Raw genomic sequence first — 20010 nt, 5'->3', positions numbered from 1 at the left:
TCCGAAATCCACTTGTTTATCAGGTGATTTTATTTCTGAATTCCTTCTTAGTGAACTTCTAAGTGAGAATTCTGAGTCATTAACATTTATCTAATGAACTCTTGGGTATTGAACACCATAATAATAATAGCAGCTAACTTTTATGTATAACACTTACAATGTGTTAGGCATTGTGCTGAGTACTTTACAATTATTATGTCATTTTATCCTCATGAAAACCCTGGGAGGTAGGTGCTATAATGATCCCCATTTTACAGATGAGGAAACTGAGGCAAACAGAGATTAAGTGATTTGCTCAGGGTCACACAGCTATTAGGTATATGAAGCCATATTTGAACTCAGATCTTCCTGACTCCAGGTCTGGAGTTCTACCGACTACACCACCCAGGATTCAGAGCTGGAAAGAACTTTAGAGATAGCTAGCCCAGCTGCCTCATTTTGCCAATCAGGAAACAGATTGAGAGAAGGAAAGCAGCCTGTCCAGGGCTGTAAAGGGAGTAAGTTGGAAAGCTGAGATTTGACCTTATGTCCTGTGATTCCAAATCCACTGCTGGATTTGGAATTAAATTACACCCTAAGTCGAGCTCAGTTACTGCCATAGAGGTGCTTTTCTAGCCTCCCTGAAGATTTCCATTAGGTCACATCCTCCATGGAGACATTCTAAGGTCTTACGAGGGCATCTGTGGATCATTTGCCTCCATGAGACTTGATGAGAAATCACTGGAGCGATACTGGCAGTCATCTAATAGACAAAGGGAAGAGGTAGGAAAAAGGGCATGGCAGACCCCTTTAGCTTCCAGATGCTTTGAAAGAGGAGGGCCTGAGAAAATTAGTGGCAGCTGTGTTGTCCTGGTGGTGACAACTTAGAGCATTTTTAGCTACTAAAGTTTTCTTTTTGTTCAGAATTTCTAACCAAGCATTCATAGCATCGTGAGAAGGACTGGAATTTGCTCGATGCAAACTCCTGTTCCTCTTTCTTTTAAGGAATCTGCAATTTCCCCCAAGACCTTCTGAGGAGCATCTGGTCCAGCCTGATGACTGGGCAATAGGAAGACATCGCAATTCCCAGCAACTATTCTGTGGAGGAAAGGTACCTGCTGCTCTGCACAGATAGGGCAAACTGGCTTTTCTTGGCTCTAGGAATAGCCATTCCTCAAGGGGGAAATGAGCTGCAGCTTTGGCTTCCTTTGGTTGGGTGGGGGAGGAGAGGGAGGAGAGCATTGCAAAGGATCATGGGGCTGAGGAGGGAGCCTTCACAGGGGTAGCAGGAAAGGAAATTTCCAGACCTGCTGCTCCAGTCTCTTCCTTTCTCCTCCCAACTCCACTCAAAAGTTGGTGAATGGTACAAAAGAATTCCATATCACTGGATTTGGGACAAAGACATATCAAAGGAAATGGAGGTGGTTTTAATGTAATTTTTTATAGACCACATCCATGCCCTGAATCTCCATGGTTGCTCCCATATTCCAAAACTCTTCAGGGCTCCTGTGTCCCTCAGGAAACCTGAAACAGGCTGGAGATCTCTGGGCCCTCCCTTTTCACAGCATCCTCAAAGAGGCTCTCCCCACCCATCTGCCCCGTCCCTCCAGAATGGCTTTTCCAAAACACTGTGGTATCTGTACTTTTTGCTGTTAAGCCCTGTCCTCTCTGTCCTGGAGCCTAGAGCAGGGATGAGCCAAAAGGAGAGCTAAGAAGTTGGTAGGAATTGTGTGAAGAGGCAAAAGAATATGATATAGCTTAGTGCCCCCACTCCCATAACAGGAATAAATCCTTACATCTGTAACATACTGTGATATCCATCATCTCATCTGAGCCCTTCAGCAGTGCTAGGAAGTAGATAGGGCAGGTACTCATGTCCCCAATGTACACGTGGGGAAGCCTAAGCTTGGAAAGGTAAAGGGATCTCTTTCCCATCTCTCCCTCCTTCTTTCGACCCACCAGCATGCAGGCCCTCAGCACCTTCCTGGACTATACATTGCTTTCCTGGGCTCTGCCTCTGCTTTCACCTCCCCATCATACCGCTTCTCCAAGAATCGGCTTCTTTATCTCCTGAGCTCTATGCGATCTCTTCCTCCTCAAATTTTCTTATAGCACGTGGTCCTGCTCCCTCCTTTGCCCTGCTTACATTCTATCTTGTATCACACCCATTTATACAAACTCTATACTCTCCTCATCTTCCCAATTACATTGTAAACCTCTAGGAGTCAGGCATCATGGAGTTTTCCATCTTGTATCCCTGGTATACTGCACAGTTCATGGCTTAATCAATGTTTGTTGAATTGACTCAAACCCTGCAGCCAGACTAATCTTCTTAGGCCCAGATCCAGTTATGGCAACATTCATCAAGGTCATACCTCAAATCATGTGGAACTCACCCATTCCCTGGCATGTGCATGCATGAATCTCCTGACCCTTTGGCAGTGTGACACAACTGACTACTCATAGTAAAGGATAATACTGAGCTGTCTCTCATTCTACTTCCTTACCTGCGTCATGTGCTCCCGCCATTCTGGACCATGTGCCATCGATCCAACATCCCCAACACTTTTCAGTCTCTGGGCCTTGGCTCCCACTGTTCCCTATGTCTGGAATGCCTGATCAGCCTCCTGTTTTGTTTGATGAAATCCCACCCATCCTCCTATTTCTAGTCAGAGCCTTGGAAAGAAAAATGAGGTTTTTGGCTCTTTCATTTTCCAAAACGATTGCTCAACTTAGATCTGATTCATCAGAAAAAAGACAATATCCTTCCTGCATTTCTTAACATTTTAAATATCAACTCAGCTCCCTCCAGCCAAGAAAGTCTCCTCAGACTTGGATCAACACTCTGCCTTTTATATGTTCACGTGTACCACATACATGTATTATCCCCTTGCTAGACTGAAAGCTCCATGAGGGCAGAGAAAATGCCACCTCTAAACCTGGACTCTTCCCAGACCTTGAGCATCGTTTCTGCACATAGAATGTAGTTAATATTTTGCCTGAGATTGAAGCTGACTTGCTCCCTTCCCATTCCCCTCCCACCTACCACCACAAAGGAAATCAGAAGCCAGATCATCTGACCCATGAGCATATCCCCCCAGTCCACCTGACTTCAGACTCCTAATTCTCTGCCACCCCACTACAGTATTTTTTTGACTGCAAAGTGAGCGATTCTTTGGAGAAAGAATATATAGCTGGGTTCTCCTGATTTGGGGACTTTGAAAATCAAAACTGAACCAGGGAATCTGGAGAGTCTGAATCAGCTCCTGGAACTTGCTAATCCTGTAACTGCCAGAATTATTCTTCCCTCCCTTTGCCTAAGCCATGGTTTGTCAGGGATGGTCACAGGTTTCTGCTCTCTTTGTTTGAGAGTTCTCCTGCTGTACCAATAATCTCGTTTTGCCACTATCTACTCTGTAATATTGGGCTAGTCATTCCTCAAACTGGTGCCTTAGTTTTACAAGTTATAAAATGGTGTCCCTTAATCTCAGAGATCCTTCCAGTTCTCACTTTCCTCTATGGTTGTTAACATTAGAATTGTCTTTCTTATGCTGTCAACTTCTCTATGTCAGTGACACCTCTGTTTAACTCGATTGGTACAGTGTCTATCCCAGGATCCTAGCAGCTGAGCAAATTTGTTGTAGTCAGGTGGCTCAGTGGATAAAGCACTGGGTCTGTAGTTAGGAAGACCTGAGTTCAAATCCAGACTTAGACACTCACTAACTGTGTGACCCTGTGTAAGTAACTTAACTTCTGTTTGCCTTAATCCACTGGAGAAGGAAATGGCAAATGACTCCAGCATCTTTGCCAAGAAAACTTCATATGGGGTCATGAAGAGTCAGACACGACTGAACAATGACAACAAGGCCATTTATGAAACTATTTGACTTATTCTGGTCCTGGACTCTCCTAGACAGAGCCTGGAGAATGACCATGGAGCCACTACTCAGTGATGAAGCCCTCAATGCCCCATCTCTCTGCTTCTAAACACAGTAGTCACTACATGTACAGGCTGCCTTATGTACATCATCTCCTTTGAACCTCACAAAAACTCTGTGAGCCAGACAGGGTGGGTATTATCAGCATAGAGCAGGGGAAAGAATGCTGGATGACTTGATACCAGAGGCACTGGATTCGAATCAAGATGTCACTTCCTTCCTGTGTCTGAACTTGGGAAAATCCCTTGGCCTCATCTGTAGATTAGGTTAGATGAAATTGAAGGCCCCTTCCAGCTCTGATTCTGTCACCTCTGTCTTAGAGATCAGAAAACTTGTTCAAAGTTACACTGTCAAGAGAGTGCCAAAAGTGGATTCTAAACTCAGGTCTTCTGACTCCAAGTCAACCACAACCTGATGCTTCTCTCGACAAAACACCAACTACACCACCCAATGAAGACATGCTACCCAAGAAGCCCTTGCACTGTTGGTGAGGGGATGGTACAAAGGAAGCTGATCATTTCATTTTCACCTCTGGGCCCTCTAAAAATAGCTCAGTTTGGGGTTTTTTTTTATTGCTTTTTAGATATTATCTCAGCTGATCCTTACAACCACTGTGTGAAATTGGTGTTACAGGTGTCATTATATCTAATTTACAGATGGGAAAACTGAGGTTCAGAAGACATAAACTACAGTGCTAGAATTTGAACTAAGTTCTTACTCCAAAGTCATGGTTCTTTTACTCTGGCAGGAGAACCAATGACAAAATTTTACTGTATCTGCTTGAACTTGGGGGTTACGTGGCTGGACTCTGCCTGAGGTCTCACCTGCCGCTTGAATATTCGATGTAGCAAGCCTTTCTTTGGCGGTTCAGGAGGGTAACTCCGATTCAGGTCAGGTGAAAGAGTACCGTTTGGTCCAAACACATTCAACTCCTTGAAACACTCAGTTTCTATCATCTGGGGAAATGGAGGCAAAACCAGAAATACTTTAGAGAAGCCACATCCTGTTACTTTTCACAGAAAGTAGAAAGTCAAAGCAGCCAAACAGCAAGACCCCTGGCATCTGGAAGAACAAACTGTATTTTACAGTCCAGAAGCTTCATTTCTGCTCTTATATCTGAAAAGTAACCCTGTGCGCCAGAGTCTCAGCCTTAGTTTTTAAGAAATGCGTTTGGAAGAACTGAGGCAACAGCAGGGGGGCATGAGGTCTCCGTTAGTGGGAGGATGGGAAAGCACCCCAAGGTGTCTCCTCAATCTTGCTTCGTGCTGAGATGGCCAAACCCTGCTGGAGGGGTGAGAGACAGAAAGATAGGGAAGACAGGAAACTGAGACTACGGCTAGTTCCCAAGGGGTATTTTTAAAGGAAATTAAAGTAGAAAATTATTACTGCAAAGTCATGGGAACCTTATTATGTGTCACAAAAATTCAACCTGGAAGAAGCTTGGAAAAGTAGAAAGAGAACTGAGTTTTGAGTCAGAGGACCTGGGTTCAAATTCTGATTCTTCCATTTGCTATCTGTGTAATACTGGACCTAGGACTTAGGCTCTCCAGGCCTTAGTTTACTCATCTGGCCTCTAAGGTCTTTTATTACCTTAAGTATATGATCTTGATGGTCTTTTTATTGACCTTGTAGATAATTACTCAGTATTTATTAGCTTAAACATTTTTTAAAAGTTAACTGAGTCTTTCCCTAATGACATGGTAGTACTAAAAATAAGACCATTGAAAATTACATTTTAGCACTACTGAAAATCACAAATGCAGACATTAATGCAATCACCTTACAGAGTACTTCCATACAATAACAACGACTGATATTTGCTTTAAAGTTTGACAAGTCCCTTTCAGGAATTATTCTACTTAAGTCTTACAATGGCCCTGCGAGGCTGACATTACAGGTCTATTATCCTCGTTTCACTGAGAAGGAAACTGAGACTCAGGGACACTAAATGGGTTCCTTATATTCAGTTACTCCTAATAATGGTAAGAGCTGAGGTTTGAACCTAGCTAGGCATTCCTGTCTCCAAGCCCAGCACTTTCTCCCCTAATTTCATTTGGCCTTCACAAGATGGGCAGCCAGATAAAATGAAAATCCGAAAAGCTCTTTTGCAAACTTGAAGAAAAGTGCTATATAAATGCTAGGTATATATTATTACAGACATGCTGGGCTGACTCATGTTGTGGCAGCATGATTGCTATTAATAGCAGCTTGCCTAGAGATACAAAGCTCTTCTTTCACAGATTGAGAGTCTCACATTACCCCATGCTCTTTATGAAGTTTTAGGATATTGCCAATTAAAGCCTTTAAAGTCACGTTCCATTTCTTACAAATGACAGGGATAAATTGTGTTAAGTCATTTTTCAGTCATGCCCCAACTCTCCAAGACCCCATTTGTGGTTTTCTTGGCAAAGAGACTGAAGTGGTTTGCCATTCCCTTCTCTGATTTATTTTACAGATGAGGAAGCTGAGGCAAACAGGGTTAAGTACTTGCCCAGGGTAACACAGCTACTAAGTATCTGAGGCCAGATTTGAACTTGGGAAGATGAGTCTTCTTGACTCCGGGATCAGCCCTCTGTACACTGTACCACCTCACTTTCCAGTATAAATTATTTTGTTGTTATTACTATTTGGGGATGGAAAATAAGGGAAAGTCTGAGAATAGTCAAGAAAACAGCACCCATTTGGATATAAAGGACTTGGGTTCAAATCTCAGCTCTTTCATTTTCTATATGGGTGACCTTGGGTAAATCTATTGACCTCTCTGGGCCTCAGTTCATCTGTAAAAAGAGGGGATTGAACTTGATGCCTCTGAAATTCCTTCTAGCTCTAAATCTATGAACCTAGAAACATTTCTGCCTGAGAAGCTCTAAGCTTCCAACAGGGAGGAAGGGTGAGTAGGAGCTAAGTTTCCATGAACAAGGAGCCATGTTTCATGTGGAAACTAAAATGGAAATTCTCCTTCTTTTTGTGGAGCTGGTTAACACTTGTGACAGAATCTGGACCTTATGGTTAAAGGTGATGATCAAGTCATTAGAGATTGAACACATCCCTCCCTAGTCTCAGTGAAATATCTTACCTGCTTTGAGGTACACTCTAGAGTCATCTTTGCTCTGGAGGTGCTGGAAGCTATGGGAGTGGACAGTATGGTGTGGACTCATTCATAATCTTTGGCTTGTGAGGGGAAGGGCAAGAAGGGCCAGTGCCAGGACAGGCAGTCCATGTTTCCAGAATGCCCTCGACTCATAGAGGGAAGGGGCTGTGACTTAGGCCAGTCTGGTCATCCCAACAGACATCCCAACACCATTGGGTGGTTAGAGATTGTCTCTTCCCTCTCAAGTCAGATTGCACATAGCATTCTCAGTGAAGTTAGACTAAGATGTCCTGGTTACAATATATGAGGATTCTTCATGGTCCTAACCCACCCTGTTATGTCGTACCCTCATTACACTGCCTAGAGGAATGCACCAATCCAAGCTGAGCTTGCTGAGAGACCTGTGAAGGAGAGTAGAGACAGCATGGTATTTTGCAAAGCACCCTCCAAATGAATTCATCAGACCCCAGGTTCAAGCTTGTGACTTGCTATTTACTATGTGATCTAGAGCAAATGACAGGACCATAGCTTTGGAGCTGGAAAGAACCTTTGCTGTTATCAAATCCAAATTCCTTACTTTACCAATGAGGGTTTGGAGACCAGAGGAGGTAAAGGTGATTTGTCTAAGGTCATACAGGTCAATCAGTTGATAAACATGTATTAAGTGCTTACTATGAGTTGGGGCAGCTAGGTGGCAGTGCCCAGCCTAGAGTCAGGAAGGCTCATCGATCTTCCTGAGTTCAAATCTAACCTCAGACACTTGCTATGTGACCCCAGGCAAGTCACTGTTTGCCTCAGTTTCCTCATTTGTAAAATGAGCTGGAGAAGGAAATGGCAAACCACTCCAGTATCTTTCGCAACAAAATCCCAAATGGGGTCACAAACAGTCAGGCACGACTGAACAGCAACAAAATTCAAGGCACCCCCAGTCTCTGGAAGCCTGACCCCTAGTACTTTTGTCCAGCAGTTAATAAAGTTCATGGCAATTTGTCCAGCCTTCTGGCTAATGGTTACTGTCCCCTGCTCCCTGACTCTCTAAAACACAAGGAACACAAACAGATCTCTTTTTCTTCTCTCCTCCTTCCCAAATGGACTGGACAGACAAAGCCTGTGCCCCAGTCCTCACTCACCTCATTTTGCCATGGAATCGATACGGATCCTGTGGAGAACTTGGAGTAGAAATCATCATCCGTGTGGTCCAGGTTGACGCCTTTCACTGTGGAGAACTGCTCAATGTCCAACACATCCTTACAGTACACGGCCCGGGGCTACGGAGAAGCAGAAGGGCAGGGGTTAGTCTCTGGTCCCCACTGGCTTGGCCCAGACGGGGTCCATGCCCCAGTGAGGAGCTGCTATAGGTTAGCCCACTCCATTTCTGACATGTACTTGGAGTGACAAAATCACAGACTGTCAGAACTGGGGAAAGACACCGAGAAGTCATTTAGTCTGGCCTATCACTCAGCTGGAACAGGGCTCTGCAGCAGGCTCACAGACAGGACCTCTGAGGCCATCTTGTCCAACTGCCTCATTTTACAGATGAAGAGACTGAGAGCCCCAGCAAGGCTAAAGGTCCTGCTGAAGGCAGGATATAAACAGAGGGTTCTGACTGGAGAACCAGTGCTCCCCCCGTCCCCCACCTCGAACCCCCCTGCTTCAAGCTGTTGGATTCCTCTGTTATGTGCACAAGTCTTGTTTCCTCTATTAGACTGCAGGTTCTTTGAGTGGACACAGAGCCAAGGCCCAGAGACAGTATCCCCAGGGCAAGGTTGCATAGGTCGTCAGTGGTAGAATGGAGACTAGAACCCAAGCCTCCTGACTCCTGCTATGCCACTCTTCCCACACTTCCAGAGTGGGCTCCACGAACCTTTATTATTGGGATGATCTTTGAGAGCAGTGTAGACACGCTCAACGTGCTGGAAAAGTTGATGTTCCACCAACCTTGGTCTAACAGTGACTTTAGGGAAGACGTCAGAGTGGGGGGTGTTACTCACGTCTGGTACAAATGGAGGGTCCAACATCCCTGCTTCCAGTCGCTTGAAATTCATGTTCCTGAAAAACGGGTGTCTCTTCACCTCCGCAGCCCCCTCCTCTCGACAGCCCAGCCTCTGCTTTGCATCTTTGGCTAGTAGCTGTAATCAATAAGGGGAGGGCAGTGAAACATTCTGGGCCATTCCCTCCAGGAAGGCAAGCACATGCTGAGGACCGTAGAGCCTCAGAAAGAAATCTCACTAGCTCACAGTTTACCAAGGACTCCCCACACAGCCACAGGAGGGTGATTCTCCCCTTCTTTTTACAGATGAGGAAACAGATGTTGAGAGAAAAAGTGACTTGCCCACAGTTATAGCACTAGTAAAGGGACTAAAGCTGGACCTCGAACACAAGCCCTGTGGAAAGATCTGCTGCTTCTAGAAAATACCCCATTTTTTGTTTAAGTTGTGTCCAACTCTTCATGACCCCATTTGGGGTTTTCTTGACAAAGATACAGGAGTGGTTTGCCATTTAGTTCTCTATCTCATTTTACAGATGAGGAAACTGAGGCAAACAGGGTTAAGTGACTTATCTAAGTATTTGAGGACAGATTTGAATTGAGGAAGATAAGTCTTACTGACTTGAGGCCTGAGACTCTATTATGCTAACTGGCTGCTCTGAAACCCGCCCCCCCCCCCCGCCCCAACCACCGCAAGCACAACAAAAGATATAATCCCAAAGCTGCCTCCTCTAAAGTTCTAGAGTACTAACAGTTTATACCATGTATTCAGTACTTAGACTATCATTTCTGATGTTGTTTGGAGATAGTTAAATGACACAATGGATAGAATGCTCTCTGGGTCAGGAAGAACTGAATTAAAATCCAGCCTCTGACAGGCACTAGCTGTGTGACCCTGGGCAAGTCACTTAACCTCTGTTTGCCTTAACCCACTGGAGAAGGAAAGAGCAAACCACTCCTGTATCTTTGCCAAGAAAAGCCTATCCTGGATCATGAAGAGTTGGACATGACTAAGTGATTGAACTACAACAACAATGTACCTGTCCTAGGTGAGCTTTCTGAAGATCAGGGGGGCAAGTCTTAAGCATTAATTTATTAAGCACCTACTGTATATAATACATTGGACTTTCTTTGAATCCTCCATAGCACCTGTAACAATAATAGTAACTAATTTTATTTGTTCTTTCTCTCTCTCTCTCTCTACCTCTCCCTCCCTCCCTCTCCATTTTAAGGTTTAGAAATTATGTTTCCTTTTTTTAAAACCAACTCTGAGAGATATTGTTATTATTCCCATTTTATAGATAGGATAGCTGAGTCTCAGACAGGTAAAACAAATTCCCCAAAGCCACACAGCTGGCAAGGATCAGAGCTGAGATTCTACCCCAGGTCTCCTACATCCCAAACCAATGCTCTTTTATACTATACTGCCTTTAGCAGATGTTTGACAAGGATTTACAGATAGATTGTTTATAAAAGCATAATTGTGTGAATCTGGGTTTCATGTTCATCTTTTCTTTTACCAGTTTTCCTTCTGCTACATTCTTGGAACACTGAGTTATCCCAGAATGGGAGATATATTTTTATTCTCTCGAACCCAACAATATCTGTTTTTTGGTTTCAGGCTCACCTCATAATCTGAAAAGCAAGGATGTTATGCTTTAGAATAAATGATAGAGGATTGTTAGAATTGGAATTTAAGTCATTTTCACCATTTTCACAGGAGAAGATATATGTATGCTCATGGAGGCAAAGATTGTGCAGCAGCCTTTAGTCCAATCTCTAAAGATGAATGGGAAACACCAATCTTTCCAGCCCTAATGGCAACACTGTGGGAAAGGGATGTTAATCTCATTGGCCAATTAGAAACATGAGTAGCTTCCAATGGGGAGAAGGTCATTGCCACCAAAGTCTCCTGGGATTCTTCTTCATTGGGAGGCAAAAAACATACTACAGTTGGTCTGAGAGAGACCGGTTTACCTGCGGATTTCAATTTACATTTGCCTTCTAATTAATTCAGAGGTGACTTTTTAAAAAAAGGTTAGATAGAAAGATAGTGTGGTGTAGCAGAAAAAAATTAGTAGAAACTTGGGTTACTACTTCCTATCTGTGGGACTATGGGCAAATCATTTAACTTCTCTAAGTTTCACTTTCCATATCTGTAAAATGGGGATAATACTTGACTACTTCCTAGGGATGTTGTGAAGAAATCACTCTGCAAATCTTTAAGCATGATATTGTGTGAGTTATTATTGGGACGACCTTTTAAAAATATTATCTCTTCATACCGAAACATAATATTGACAACATTTTTTCATCAAAATTTCCCCTTAAATTAACACGTCAATTTAGTCACATATCTAGATTAGTGTGGAGGAGAATATTCTAGACAGAGACAAGCATATTAACGAAGGTGGCTGAGGTTTGGCAATTATCCCAATTGTGTTGGAACAAAGCGGACACGAGGAAGAGAAGTATGAGAGGAAATTAGCAAAGTGGGTTGTAGTCAGATTGTAGCGGGTCTTGGATACCAGGAGAAAAAATTCAAACTTACTTCCACAGGCAATGAGGGTCTTTGACCAAGAGAAAACCATGATGAAAGGATTCCTGGATATTAGAAAGGTTGGTTTGGTAGTAGTATAGAAGATGGATTGGGAACTGATTTTGAGCGAAGGGAACAGAACCAAGAGAGCACTGTATATAGTAACAGCAACATTGTGTAATGACCAGCTTTGATAGACTTAGCTCTTCTGAGCAATGCAATGATCCAATATAATTCCAGAGACTCATTATGGAAAATGCTATCCACATCCAGAGAAAAAACTATGGAGTCTGAATGCAGATCAAAGTATCCTAATTTTGTCTCTTTTTTTTCTTTCTTTTTGTTTTTCCCTTTTGTTCTGATTCTTCTTTCACAACATGACTAATGTAGAAATATGTTTAATATGATTATACATATATAGCCTATATTAGATTGCTTGCTGTCTTGGGGAGAGTGGAGAGTAGGGAAGGAGGGAGAAAAAAAATTGGAACTCAAAATCTTATAAAAGCAAATGTTGAAAAAAAGCCAGATAAATAAATGAAGGAAAATTAAAAAAAAAAAGAAGATAGATTGGGAAGTGAAGAGACTCTAAGTAGGGAATCTGGTTAGAAGGCTATTAAAAGTTTCCATGTGAGAGTTAATGGGAGTTTATACTAGATTGGTGCCAATAATAATGGAAAGGAGCAGGAATTAATAAAGGGATGGTTTAGCTAGGGTTTGGCAACTAATTGGATAGCAGTAGACGATAGGAGCAAAAGGTAGGAAGGGGTCTTTACTCAATTCAATAAATGCAGCAAACGTTTTTAAAGCAACTGTTGTGTATGGTGCACTGGGCTAACATATTGGGAGAAATACAAGGTTTAGCTAAAATGCTGTAGCTTATCATGACTAGAAGATAGCCTGGGAGAGGTTAGTTTACCTGTAGATTTCAGTTTATGTTTGCCTTCTGATTAATCTCGAGGTGACTTTTGGGGGGACAGGGAAGGACATAAAGGGAGCAAGTGCTTCATTAGGGGAGGGATGTCCTGTGGAGGGTTTGAGATGTGGGTCTGAAACTCAGGAGAGAGGCCGGGGCTGTAGATAGAGACATGGGAGTCATTCATGATGATGTGATAAGGAAAATTGTGTGAATGGTGGAGATTGCAACATAGAGAAAAAAAGATGACCAAGGTCGGGAACTTGGGGGACACACAAACTAACTTGGGGGTGAGAAGGGTCCAGGAACCAGTAAAAAAGGCAGAGAAGGCACGGACAGGTGGGAGACTAGAAAAATGTGCTCTTCAGGGCTGTGCTGGGGCTGGCTCTAACTCACTCATTAAGCCCATTGTCAAAATTTTAGTGTGGGAATTTACATCTCAGAAATTGGCAAACCATAAGTCAGAGCTTGATTTATTATTTTGCTGATTGTCTAGCCATAATAAAGTGATAGAGAAAATGTCATTAATGCAGATTAAACTTAAAAATGGGTCCTATGTGCAGGCTCTTAAACATTTGCCAGCGCACCCAAGTAGAGAGTATGCAGGAAGAGGAAGGGCTGAGTCTACAGGGCCAAAGGCTGCAGAATTCAAGGAGGCTGAAGACTGGGGGGAAAAAGGACAGAGTGATTTTCAGAGAGCACATTTAGTTAGGTGGTGGGGATGGCAGCCAGACTTTAATGGGTAGAGGTGAATGTAGGTGGTGAGGAAGTGGAGGCCCAGAGTTCAAAGGACTTTTGCCGGAAGTCTGGCTGTGGAGAGAAGAAAGAGGACTGCAGCTGAATTCAATTCAACAAACATTCACTAAGAACCCACTATGTGGAAGTCACTAAGTGGGGACACAGACAAAACTGAAATGTTCTTTAGTGTCATGGAGGTTAGGTTGTTCTGGAGGGGATACAACAGATACATAGGCAAGAAAATACACGGACAATGTGAGGAAAGAAATCTGGAAAATGGAAGGTGGGGGGAGGGAGCAAGACAAGCAAAGCGTAGTGGAGGAGGTGGTATTTAAGCTGAACCTGGAAGGAATTTAAGGGTTCTGAGGATGCAGCATTGGGGAAAGTCTCTGGGAAGAGGTGGAGGGGAGAAAAGTAATGCTAAGTTCAGGAAACAGCTAAGAGAAGTCCATTTTGGCTGGAACTTAGAGGGCATGAAAGGGGGCCATCTGAATTGATGGCAAAGATGTTGAAACCAGATTATGAAAGGCTTTAAGCAGTAGGCTGAGGAGTTTACATGTGATCCTAAAGGCAAGTAAGACAGAGTTGCTGAAGGTCTTTGAGCAGGGTAATTATATGCACGAAGCAGAAGGATAAAAAGAGTTTAATATTTTTTTTAAGGTCTGAGGAGTCATGAAAATGTTGGTAGATGGAGGGAAAGTATTGAATAGAGAAGAAAAGGATGAGATGCATGAATTAAGATGAATATTGCAGCAAGGACCTGAAGAAGGTAGAAAGAAATGGGTACAAGTAGAAAGATTAGCCTCATTCTTTTTCCTTTTCCTCTGAGAAAAGAGAGAAGGGGAGAATAGGTGATGCTGCTGAATAGGGTTGAGGAACAGAAGACGAGAATTTCAGATGATCCCATCAGGTGGCCTCAATCTTCTCAGTTAATAAAGAAAGCTATCATCCCCTGCAAGTATGGGGGTACAAGAGTGTGGCTGGGGCTTAAGGAGATGGGAAAAGTTTTGAAAGAGCTGCTGTGGGTCATAAAAGAGATAGAACTATTAGTTTTGGAAATCATGAATTAGGAAATACATTTATTATTGCCTCCCATGTAAAAAAAAGTTTTAAAACCATGATGGTCACTTTCAATAGCTTTTCTGACTTGCTGCTTCTTTAGTGGAAATGGCATGAGCCTAAATCCATGCCCAATCTATAATGAGGCTCAGCTCCTCAGTAGAATACTGAAGGGCTCCTTTGATGATAACAATAATAATGAAAATAATAAAAATTTGTACAGCACTCTGTACCAAACACTTTATCTCATTTGATCCTTGAAACAACCCTGGAAGATGAGTGGTATTATTTCCCTGTTTTATGTGCCATGAGGCAAACAGTGTCTCAGGCCAAATTCGAACCTAGGTCTTCCTGACTCCAGACTCAGCACTCAATCCACTATACTATCTACTGCCTTCTTTGATGAGGTTAAATAAACACATTTAGTGGAAGCCCATGCCTTTCCAACAAAACCCACTACTAGTGAGTCTGGGCTGTCTTTTATTTCTATCGATTTAAATGAACTGGTTTTTTTTTTCCATTAAGGCAGAGAAGAAAAACAAACAAACAAAAAAAAAAACAAAGGACCTGATTAGCAACATGAGAAGAGAAGAGGCTTCTCAGTAAAATCTCTTCTTTCCAAAATCTGATGCCTTTTAGCTCCAAACTCCAGATCCCAAACATTTTTTCAAGGAAAAATTTGGCTGACTTTCATGTTCAAATAGGCCACAGGAAAGCCCAAACCTAGCCCTCCAAAAGTGGAGAAAGGAACCAATAAGGAGATAGGTTTGTTTTTCAGCCCAGGAGGATGAGTCTCCTCAGATACCTTGGAGAAGGGAGGGCAGCAGCCACCAGGATCAAACCAGGACTCTCATGGCCTTCTGTTTCCCAAGAGTCCATTTTAGCCAGCAGGGGGAAGCAGAGGACAACTATGCTGCAGGTGCTCCCCGCTTGGGCCCGTGAACAGCTGTAAGTCACACACAAGACCCATGCTTCCCGAGCCCACTTGTTGGATCCCAAGGCACTCAACCACAAATGCCATTGGGATTTGACAAAATATGGCATGGGGGCAAAGACAGTGCTACAGGAAGGGTGTGTTTTCAGATAAGTGGCTCTTGGCCCAGATCTCAGAAATCCAATCTTGTCATTTAGAGACTTATACAAACTTCCAAGAAGCCCCCCGAGATCACCCAGAATAGGAACTATTGAAGAAAGAACTTAGCCACAAGTCAACAGATGCCCACATCCCTCTCAGGCCAAGGAGGAGTGAATGGTTGTCTGCACAGTGTGACCTGACATGCCCTGGCTTGAGCTGCCATGAGACTCTCCCAGGCAGTGACTCAGGAGCTCAAGAGGGAGAAAGAGGCTGGCTTATCCCAACTCGTGCTAAAAGTTACGGAGGCTCCTGTCTATCTCTCTGTGAACTTATCCATCCATCCCATCAACAAGTCAATTTGTCTTTTGAACATACTTTATCTCAGGTCCATTTGGATATAAAGCTGGGGGTAGAGGACCATATAGGGTGATTCCCCTTGTTTATGGGGTGTCTTGACTGAAAACATCCCTGTCCAAAATATCCCTTCCCCATGATCTTATTGCAATCCCTTGAATCCCTACTACTGGTCTCCTCTGAAAGGCTTTCCCCCCTGGGTTAACACTGGTTTCAGAGGAGTAACATTGGTAAACATTCATTTATCTGATCAACCTGGTAGGAGAGTAGGATAGAGACTGGAATGAGGGAGGTACAATTTTTAATAGAGAAGAGGTCAGAAGGATGAGTTTAAATTTAAAAGTTCACAAGCACAAACTGTGAGCTAAGAACACCAGGAAATTTCGATAAGACAGAATGCCTCCCTCCTCGCACTTACACGTTGTTGTCTGGGTGGTGATACTACAGACAGGGGCAGCCAGAGGGCAGTATGAGGACACTGGGAATTTGAGAAGATGGTGCTAAAAGGAGAAGAAGAGTCACAGAAAACTCTCCCTCTCTGTGAGATCGGGATGATGCCACCTTACCTTACTTGAAGGCAAAGGCCAGGATCAGATGATCTCTTGAGGTCCCTTGCTGTCTCCTGGCCACTGGTTCATTTTACCAAGGCCTGGTTCCAAGAAAACCAGGATGAGGTTCTCATCTCCAGCAGGTGCTGGAAAGCAAAGAAAAGCCTCCCAGGGCTGAGAGTATGGGGAGCAGAGTAGCTTTGAGTCTAGCTTTGGGATCTGGGATGCTATCAATCCAGAGAACTCTCTGGGGAAAAGTGAATGAGAATGAACAGAGAAAGAATCCTGATGGAGACAAAGGGAGTGATGGAAAAGTTATGCCATTGTATGTTAAAATTAACTTCAATGCAAATAGTTTCTAAGCAAGTCATTATTGTTCTATTTTAAGTTTACAATAAATCATTAAAATAAATAGTTGGTATGAATGCTTAAAAATAAATCTGGTTTTGATTATGCAAATAAATAGATGGATTACATTGCTTTTTGCATTTTTTAAGTTCTGGGCTCTAATTGAGAAATACAAACTCTGTATGGAGGGGCTATGACCCAATGAAGGAAAGGATGCTTTTTCTGATGAAGTAATTTACAAATTCTCATAAGATCATCACTTTCAGACTCAGTTATCATTTCAAACCAAAACCCCTGAATCCTTATGGACCTTGGCTAAAATATCAGCAGGGGCCCACTCTAGCTTGCACTTTAAGAAGACTGGCAGCTTCTTTTAATTATCAAATGTTTAGGATGGATTCTGCATCTTTCTATGTTGTATATAAAGCACTATAGAAATTTAGGTTATAATTCTTTGGCAACCAGTCAAAAAGTAGGGTGTAGGGGGCAGTGAGGATAGGGGAGAGACGTTCCTATTGCAAGCTTGCTTGCTTGATGGTTCAGAGCCTAAACTTAAAACAGTGGCTGATTCTATCTTCTGGTACATCAAACAAGATTAAGATTAGCTTTAGTACCATGCCTGACACATAGTAAGGGCCTAATAAATGTTTAGTGTTTAACATAAACTAAAGGTAGAATGTCCATTTTAAAATCTCACAGGATTAATCCAATGTAGTTGTGAATGTCACAAAGCAACAACTTGGGTTCTTTGCAGAAGATGCTATTGATAATATTTTAAGTTTTTTTTTTAATTGTGCAACTCATTTTTTCAGGTGATCAGAGGGGGAAAATCAGTCCATTGCATGTTAGATAATGACTTCAAGGGGAGCTTAATGGAAAGGGGTCTTCTAACAACCTGGCTTCTGACACCATCAGCTCCATTGACTGGAAGAAGCAATTTATGATGAATTTTACCCATCCTTCCCTTCCCATTGCCAGCTATAAGGAATATGGGGAGAGATCCAGCGATTTCATCAGTGTGAAGAACTCATTAATACGGGAACCACCTCCAGTGAATGCAAGTTAACACCTGTCTAATTTGTAGACCCAGAAGTTGTCTAGAGCACAGGAAAGATTAAGTGATTTACTCAGTTATATCTAAGTCTGTGTCAAAGGCATAACTTGTATGGTGGTCTTCCTGACTCAATCCAATATAGACTGCTGCTTTTCTCATCAGGAATCATGGACATGGAGGGCCACATAATCCAGCCCCTTGTCCACTGGAGGCCTACAATGAGGTTGTCTTCCCCATCCATTGGATGGGGAAGTTATTGAGTAGTTATTGAGTGATTGCAAATAATATTTTGCTGGTCCTGTCTTACAACACTTAAAAGGTGGCAATGTTATATTAGGTATCTTGTAAGTCAGAAGTATTGTGCTGCTAACCATAAGGTATTAAAGGAACCAAAGGAAAGCCTCCAAGATACTGAGTAGATCTTTTATCAAAAAACAGGGAAAGACAAGGATGAGAAGAAATAGTGGGGTTGTGATCTGTGTTTGTAGAGTACACTCAATGATGAGGAGTCAGAAAAATAAATCATTGCCCTTTCTGGATCAGCTGTAGATTTGAAGATGTAAGTAGGGTAACAAGTCTTCTCATGTTTCCTGATTCACTTGCTCTAGATTTCAGAGTGACTGCCACCACCAGAAAGCTCTCTCCTCTCTCCCTCCCCTCTCTACTTCCATGTGGTTTCAAGGGGGAAGGCTGCCAGATACATTAAAGTACCATTAGGAGACATCCCCTGCCCTCTATTTGTCTTCCCAATCCCCACCAAAGGGCCCAGTAGGCCCTTTCCTGATTTGGATCTATGGTGGACTGTCTTTTGGGGTAGCCACCAAAAGAAACTGTATCAGGTCAGATATAATGACTATTTCTTGTCATCTTCTCTCTTCCAAAGAACAAAGTAGCATTGGTAGGTCAGAGGCTTGCACAGTCCAGCCTCATGGTCTGGCAAAGCTGTAACACAGATGTCATTCTACCTCTAGAGAAAAGTGTTTAATAGGAGAGCAAAGGGGTTAGTGAGCCTGTCTCCTGAAAGCCCAGGTGGAATTCTTACCAAGAAAGATTGGGAATGCCGAGCTTTCTCCTCTCTTTGCAAACCTTAAAGCACTATATCAATTTTAGCTATCTTTATGATTATTTCTAAGTCTCTGGTTATTCAGGACAATTAATGCAAATAAACTTTCATCTTCAGAAAGGAGACAGTAGCTTTTTACAGAATTGTAGAAATTAGATGTGGGAAGAGATTTCAACAGGTCATCTGGTCCAGGCTTCTGCCTTGACAAAGACAACCACATAATAAATAATAATCATGAAAAACAGTTGGTATTCATATAGTACTTTAAGGTTTGCAAAGAACCATTCATGCTTTATCTTATTTCATACTTTATAGGATCTCATAACAAGCCAATGAAAGAAGCATTATAAATATTATTGTCCCTATTTTACAGATGAGACCACTGAGGGTCAGATAAATTCTTCCCTGTCATGCCAGACAAGGGGCACTGTGTGTCCTTTCAAGCTTACCCAATTAAAGCATCAAGTCTCAGACCCAGCTTGATATACAACCCCTCCTGAGAGGTTAGGTCTGTGACTGAAAAGACAATCAGGACAATGTACATTCATGTGGTTTGATTAATATCTAAGTTTTCTCTGTTAGAGTCAAAGATTTTGAAATGGAAAGGACCTTGAGAGGTCCTTCCTAGTATTACAGATGAAGAAACTGATGCCCAAGGTGACAAAGGTGCCACCTAGTGGGAGAGGAAGGATATGACCTCATGTCCTTAGTAACTAAGCCAATACTTTTTCCACTGAATCACTGGGGCTCTCTCATCCTCTGGGAACAAGTTCTCTTCTTTGTCAGTGTGTGTCTGTGTATATGCTTGTACATCTGAGTGTGTCAATAGCTTAAAAAAACCTTCTGCCTTTCTATTCTTACTCCCCAGAACACAGTTGTAGGGATCACTTCAGATGGGGAAGTGTGACCATTTTCTCCAGGGGTCATAGAAATTAGTGGGATATAAGAGGCTACTGAATGGGCCCACTGATCCAAGTTCTCCAGGTCTTACATCTGGATCTTTCAAAGGGTCTTCTCTTCCAGACAAACTTTATTCTGATTATGGGTTGAAACTTGGCCTGAAGACAACTAGATGGCACAGTGGACAGAATGCTGGGCCTGGAGTTGAGAAGACCTGAATTCAAATCCAGCCTCAAGGCATTTACTGGCCTTGGCCAGCCACTTCACCTGTCAGTCTCGATTTCCTCAGCTGTAAAATGGGGATCATAATAGCACCTATTTCCCAGGGTTGTTGTGAAGATCAAATAAGATAATATTTGTGATCACGCCTCCCACCCCCTTTCCTGTTTAAGACGCATCTCCTTAAGGATGATGGCAAATA

At 42.7% G+C, this 20010-nt stretch overlaps 1 protein-coding gene across 2 annotated transcripts in view; it reads right to left on the bottom strand.

Annotated features, from left to right (window-relative positions):
* The window catches only part of GRK5 (G protein-coupled receptor kinase 5), a 314774-nt gene that overhangs the window by 6356 nt on the left and 288408 nt on the right, over positions 1 to 20010 (bottom strand). For both annotated transcript variants that reach the window (XM_069099074.1, XM_069099075.1), the window contains 3 exons: positions 9000 to 9137; positions 8139 to 8276; positions 4742 to 4873 (listed from right to left, as the gene is read on the bottom strand). In XM_069099074.1, the coding sequence (XP_068955175.1) occupies positions 4742 to 4873; positions 8139 to 8276; positions 9000 to 9137 (408 nt within the window). The remainder of the gene's footprint in view (positions 1 to 4741; positions 4874 to 8138; positions 8277 to 8999; positions 9138 to 20010) is intronic.

This window comes from Petaurus breviceps, unplaced genomic scaffold (assembly GCF_028583685.1).
Source record: "Petaurus breviceps papuanus isolate PSGF00001 unplaced genomic scaffold, PetGlider_PUasm1.0 37, whole genome shotgun sequence".
NCBI lineage: Eukaryota > Metazoa > Chordata > Mammalia > Diprotodontia > Petauridae > Petaurus > Petaurus breviceps.
The sequence above is the reverse complement of the archived record's forward strand: the minus strand, read 5'-3'. Positions and strand labels throughout refer to the sequence as shown.